This window comes from Polyodon spathula, unplaced genomic scaffold (assembly GCF_017654505.1).
Source record: "Polyodon spathula isolate WHYD16114869_AA unplaced genomic scaffold, ASM1765450v1 scaffolds_4046, whole genome shotgun sequence".
Taxonomy (NCBI): Eukaryota; Metazoa; Chordata; class Actinopteri; order Acipenseriformes; family Polyodontidae; genus Polyodon; species Polyodon spathula.
This window is the reverse complement of record NW_024475503.1, coordinates 4,006-10,887: the sequence shown is the minus strand read 5'-3', so window position 1 is coordinate 10,887 and position 6,882 is coordinate 4,006. Positions and strand designations below refer to the sequence as shown.

The 6,882-nt window shown below is 45.3% G+C and overlaps 1 protein-coding gene across 1 annotated transcript; it reads left to right on the top strand.

Moving 5' to 3' along the window:
• The first annotated feature begins 506 nt into the window (after nucleotides 1-506).
• Nucleotides 507-1,574, top strand: LOC121312597 (zona pellucida sperm-binding protein 1-like). Its single transcript, XM_041244312.1, has 4 exons — nucleotides 507-635; nucleotides 828-925; nucleotides 1,117-1,244; nucleotides 1,390-1,574. The coding sequence occupies exons 2-4, from the start codon at nucleotides 891-893 to the stop codon at nucleotides 1,572-1,574; spliced, it is 348 nt and encodes a 115-aa protein (XP_041100246.1). The 5' UTR covers nucleotides 507-635; nucleotides 828-890.
• Nucleotides 1,575-6,882: the final 5,308 nt, after the last annotated feature.

Here is a 6,882-nt window from a genome sequence, read left to right as displayed (position 1 = left end):
TTGCTTGTCTGCCAATGCTGTTGCTGCATCATGTTGCTTTGTATTGAATACAATGTGCCCCTACACAAGATATTAACACCTAAACTACAGGGTCTTCCCTGTACAACCTATAACATTGAAGTTTACTCTCTTGCAGGGTGCAAGATACCAAGAAGTCAGCAGTTGGCTTGTGGTCCACCTAATGCTGATCCACAATGGTGTGTGGCCAATGGATGTTGTGTGGATGCAACAACTTCCCAGTGTTACTATCCTTTGGATGGTATGGCTTGGTTTTACACTTTGATATAGCACTGCTCATCTAATGAGCTATCCAGAGTAACTTTGAACAGCTTGTATAGGAAAACTTTGAGGGTGGAGGAGATAATTGACCTGATTTCCACCCTTACTGTACAGGGGACTGGTCCTTCAGGTAAATGGCTTCATTATTTTGCATTAATGGTTTCTTTGCTTCCTGCTTTTCAGCGTGCACTGCAGATGGGCATTTTGTATTCTCCGTATACCGCACCTCAACCAAGCCAGAAATTGATCCGAGCAGTTTAGTAATTGCAGGAAACCATTCATGTGTCCCTGTAATCTGCACTCCAGACTTTGCGGTCTTCAAATTTCCTGTGACTGGCTGTGGGACACGTGTCTTTGTAAGTTCACTCCTCCTGGGGTTTGGGTTAGTACTAGGACTTCTAGGCTGCAATGCTTTTTACAGCCATATGTCTAAGGGGGGTGTTGGGGTGCTAATCTACTGGAATGCCACTGGTTTTGGGCTGGCCAGGTTGATTACAATCCTCAACTGCTTCAGTGTTCTCACTTTGTAATCATTTTTTATTCTGTAGACTGTGGCGGAGACTACAATCTATCTTGCTGAAGTTCGTGGTTTGGTTCGGGGGATCCAGCAGATGTATGGACAAATTACCAGAGATGGCCCTTATCGGTAATTTCTTCTACATGCGCTTGGAACAGGCAGCTGCTTAACCCTCTTTCAGCATACTTTGCTGGTTGTAGTGGGTGGGGACCCCATGATCGGAGTTAAAGCCTTTATGGATTTGTCACTGACTGGAATATTTGTGCCAACTGGTAACTAAATGGATTCCTTGTGTTCACTGTCTCCTCTTTGCACTGCAGTTTCCATGTGGAATGTCGCTATTCTAAAGGAAACTTGGCCAGCATGGGTTACTTGGTGGTGAACCCATCGCCTCCATCAGCAGCCTTGGCTTTTGGCTGGCTTGGGGTTAGGTTAAGGATTGCCACAGGTAATTGAACATGATGCATGATGCGTAACTTCTCCTCCCATTTGGCCTTGTTGGGCATCATGTCCGGTAATGACTGCTAGATTTGACTGGCTCAATTTCCTCTTTCAATGGCTGGTGTGTTACCAATGATGCACCTCTCTTGCAGATGCCAGCTACACCAGCTTCTACCCACAGTCCCATCTGCCCCTGAGCGTCTTGCTTGGAAGCAAGGCGTATCTGGAAGTGCAGCTTGTGAACCCTCCTAACCCCAGTGTAGTTCTGCTGGTCCACTACTGCATCGCCTATCCCCGGTCCTCTCGAGCTGCCTGGGTGATCATCTATGAAGGGTGAGTATCCTGATTTGTCTCCCTTTGTCTGGACAAAAGCAACATGCCAGGGATTTGTCCAGCAGCAACTGCCAGATGTGACCATTAACCAGTTCAGCAACTGGTTAGGTGACTGGCTGCAAACATCTAAATTAAATCTTTGCAAGCTAGACTGTTGCAGCTGCTAGAAGCATTACAATATGGCTACCATGCACTTCAAGCCTCCTAGTTGGCAGCTGTAGGACTCCCTTCTGAATTTCTCCCCCACAGTTGTCCAAACATCCTGGATTACAGCGGTGCTGCTGGCCTCCATGTCAAATACAATAACATGCCTGTATCCAAGCACACTCGACGCTTTGAAATAGAAATCTTCCAGTTCCTGGACTACAAGACCAAGCAGCGTTTGGATGAGGAAGTGAGTTTAATAGTGGTCCAATTGTATAGACTCAAGCTTGCTTCCAAATGCCTAGTCATAAATGGTATAGTTGAGACCAAAGCAGATCTACAGTTGCTCCTAACTCCATTTACTTTTTAGATCTATTTCATGTGTTCAACCGAAGTGTGTTCCCCGGAACGTCGTGTTTGCAATGAAGGATGCTTTGATGGAAGAGGTATGGTCCTGAAAAGCACTATTTGGACTTGGTTTCTGAGAAGGAGTCCCCCCTGAAGTATTTAAGTCCTGCTCCCTTGGTTAAATTTTGGGCACTTGATATCTTTCTCCTTCCACAGAGATGCCTGTTCCCACATCAAGATCTGCTGGAGGGCGCTGTGCAGGAAAGCCCTGTCCTGGGAAATCAAACGTAGACAAGCGAGCTGCTCCTGGTCATGCTGGCTTCATCGCTGTCAGCGAAGGAACCTTCACTTTGGATGAGATTGTGCCCCATGAACAAACGGGCAAGTGATTTGAGATCTTCTGCATTGAAGCAGTACTAGCCTTTTTCATGTGGTGTTGCTCAGTTCTGGCCCTGGGCCAAAGCCAGAACTGAAGCTTCATTGTATTCCTCCCTTGCTCACAGTTGCTTTGCCACTAACTTTTGCTTCCTCTTGCAGAGAAGCACTGGACGCACTTCCATGGTCTCCTGTGGCTGCTTGGTTTGCTGGTCCTGGTATCTGTTATAATGCTCTTCCTCAAATGGATTGGCTGGCAAATTGTCAGGTCCTAGAGAAGCAGTCTCTAACTTGAATAAACCTTTATCTTGTGTTAATTCTGTAGTGGTTTGTGGGTTTTCTTAATTTCAATTCCTCCACCAAATAGAGGGGGGTCACATATCTAAGTAGGATTAGAGATGCCGATTTATCCAACATGTTGGATTTGCTGGTTGCAGTAAACTGAGGCTTAATACCCTGAAGTGACAGCTGCATTGTTTTTTGAGCACTCGAGACCTCTTCTGCTGGTGCCAGTAAAGGCGCTGGTACATTGCCATTTGCTGTGCAATTCAGTAGTGCCCTAAGGGTTCACTTGTGTTTATCCAAATACTACATTACCTAGGCTGCAATTGATGTGTATTGCATCTAACATGGCGTAGCAGCCGTGACCAAGGGCCAATAAACTGCTGTGCAGTATATGTAGAGATTTTGCTTTAATAGGGCCATTGTGGTGCTGGACAATGGCAACTGTAGCTGCTGCTACTTCTGGGCTGTCCCTGCTGTGGGACAGGGCTTTGGATTGAGGGCAGACAGAAGTCCTCTGACACTCTCTTGCAGGATTCTATTTATACACAAGTATAACACCTTTGCATGCCACTGTTTGTTTGGAAGTGGGTGGGGGGGGGGGGAGGGATTGATATACAATGTGATCTTGCGTGGGCATATTCAGGTGGAATACATGTGGCACTGGTGTTTTGTCATCTGTCTTGGCTGTTTCTGAGATTCATATGAAACAATGACATGACCGTTTCTGGCCACTTCATATACCGGTCTTTTCCACAAGTACTAAAATTACTCCAGTGAGACGCCTATAAACAAGATGGTAGCATACACTAATGTGGTACACTCCAGTATGTGACGCCAAATGGCTTGGAGAGGGACAAAGCTTACCTTAACAAGGAGTGCAATTTGATTTGTGCTTTTTAAATGGGGTGCTAAATTCTTGAATTGGGTCAAGACAAACCTGTTGGTCAGTACATGATTGTTTGGTTTCTAAGACCCCCTACCCAAAAGGAACAGACTTGACTGGAATGTCATCTGGTAAAAGCATTAGTGCAAAGTGCAGGGTCAGTTTAATAGTATGTGAGCACAGGGTTGCACGAATTGGTTCATGTGCTGGGATTCAAGTGAATAATTAATCCCAGCACAACAGTATGTGTGTATTTGGGTTTGCTGACAAAGGGGTTAAACAGTAGTTTGGAAGTGTCCAAAAAACGGGAGACTCCTGATGAATAAGGGAGAGTTGACAGGTCTGGTATAAACCTATAAATTAAGCCTCTCTGTGACCAGAGACGGAATTATTCTTGGTGATAAATCACTCTCCTGACGTGTGAGGGTGCTGTTTAAAGGGAACAGAGAGCCCTGGACTGGATGACCAGGCAATTGATTCCCGGGGTTAGAAGGAAGTTATCTAGAAAGGGGGTGGGGCTACAATATACTAAATTCTTGACCTGGAAGGGGTAAGATTGGAGAGGTGGGTGCACTAGTTAACCAAGGGGTCATGATTGACAATACAAAAGGGGGCATAGAGAAGTGATTTGTCTTGTTATGGTTAAGCTGAACCGGAAGGAAACGTGTGTGTGTTGTCTTGTTTGTTTTGTTGTTTAGATATACTGTTTTTTCAGGAGCTAACACAATCTGGAGCTGTCAGAGGCCAGCACAAACCTGGACTACACTGCACTTTCGTTTTACAAATAACTGTATTCACACAACAAGCACTCTAGCACTCACTGTGGAGACTTGTGTTTTGCATTATGTGTGGGTGTGCAAGATCGGGACTATTTCGGGAACAACCTGTGGATTAAAACGGTGCAATAAACAGCACTGTATTGCCTGCTTCTCATTCTCTGACTTTGGATTATAAAAATAAATAACATTGCACCTGGATTACCTTTGTCTGTATGTTCATTTATCAATGCTACATTCCTGCACACTGTTAACTACTTAAATAAGGTGGGCACATTTATTTAAAATAAATCTTTAGATATATTTTTGTACTTTTTATTTTTTCAAATGTGCCTCTGCTGCCTCAATGTACTCTACGCCCCTGATATTGACAAGGAAACAGTGCGGTCCAGTGGTTCAAATCCCACATCTGCCAGTGACCGACTCGCTGTGACTCTGAGCAAGTCATTTAACCTTGTAATAAATGTATTGGCATATTCACACTTTCTTTGTCTTCTGAGGCATTTATGTGCTGAAATGATGATTCCTTTTTGAGATGCAACTGCCATGTGTTTGGTCAATAGGGTGTGCTACTCTACATCTATCCAAGTGTTTTATAATTTTGTTTAATGTACTACCGTATTGTGTGTGTACCATTCACAAACCAGTACACAACCCACATGTAATTCTAATAACACAATTGTAATCTAGAATACGATGGATTCAGCCCGAGAAGCCGACAAAATGTGTTGTATATCGCATACTTGGAGTGCCCAATTATTTGACACTTCTTTATTCCACAATTTGTGATGTCCAATTACAGTAAGTTTCCTCATTGCAGCACTTCTGAAGGTCAGTGATTTACTCCTATCTGTCAACCAAACCAATTCCCTTTTTACTTCCTGGAGCTTAAGAACGGGTGTCAGCAAGTTATTGGCCCCTGGTGGACAAAGAGTCCCCTTGAGCACCTGACCAGTAGGGTCCATTGTGGGTGAGGAGAAACTGACCCTGATCATTGTGCCTCCAGGCCCACAGGAGGGCCAGAGCTAATGCAACATTTCATAAACCACGTACGTTCCGACGAGGGGAGGAGTACTAGCACTTGCTCCCCAGGTTGGAAAGTCCTGCTGCAAGCATTTTTATTATATTGTTGCTCCCGAGTATGCTGCGTTGCCTCCAGCTTTATCTTCTCAAAATGACCGACCGACCAACTCCAGGCACATGCTTTACTATAGTCTCTGCGCGGCTTTGGTTTGCTTCCCTACCTTCCTTTATGAATCGAATACCCCAGGGTTGTCTCCCACAGGAGCTCAAAGGGTGAAAAGCCTGTTGATGCCTGTGGATACGTCTCAGATAGCAAAGAGAAGAGAAGGAAGAATTTGACCCATTCTTTGTTTCCTTTGTTTTAGTCTTATTAAACTGTTCCACAAGCTCATCGCATTGTGAATCGCAAACCGATACCCGATGGAACATATTTTGAGGGACCCCCAAAGTTGTTGAATGCATTGGGACATAAAGGCTGTCCCCTGATCAATCAGAATCTCCCTATGTATACCTACATGAGAAAATAAAATCCCGGAAATAAAATCTTGCCAAGATTCTCTCCTCCATCTTTTTCACGCCCGAGAAAATGGAATATCATTGGCTAGCCTGAGAACCTCGCTACGAAAAGGCTGAGGAACAAGACAAACCCTCTACTCTCGCCGCCTTATGCGCCTTTCTTGTTTTCCTAAGGTGGATGCAGGGATTAAGCAGGTCAGATTGCAAGGGGAAAACAAAAGGCAAAAGAAAAAAGGAAACTAAAACGCAGCAATATAAACTACAAACAAAAGGTGCTGCTTATGCAGCGTTCTCCCACCACCACTAAACCGCTCAGCTCGGGTCTCCAAGCTAGGCTCTCTTATTCCATCACTCCACGCTGGCTTTGCCAGGTTTCCCCCAGCTAACTACACATGTCCCCTCGAGTACGTAACAATTATTTTTGTTTTATTTAATAGCCGCTGTCTTGCGCAGCCGTGCTTGCTTGTCCCGGTCTCTCGCGCCAGCTGCTGACCATCTTGCCTTGGGTTATTTACCTCGTTTCCAAACCCAGAGTCACTGGGTTTTCCCTGTAATCGCAAGTCCAAATGAATAAGTTCTGATAGGTCGAGCAATGGTGCAACATGGGAGTGGAGCATCCAGGCATTCCCAAGGGGGGGGACCAAAAAAAAGGGACGTTTTAGCCCCGTTTCAAGGTTTTACTTTTGTTTCTTTTACGTATAAGGCCTATCCCAAAGCTCGGTTTGGGGGGGTGTGGACCAAAATGGGCTGGTTCGGCCTATTATTTGGTTTGACTGAAGTTGAACCCGTTGTCAAAGGGAATGCAATGTGATGCAGGGGGCGGGGTCATTTAGGCGGTGTCGGTCTTGCGGGAGCGCGGGTGCGAGAAACCACCGCCATTAGCACATCCCTGACCTGTCCGCCGCCGAGCGCGCAGTCCGTGTATTTCGCGGCCGTCCTGGTCATTTCTTTTAGGTCTGTGA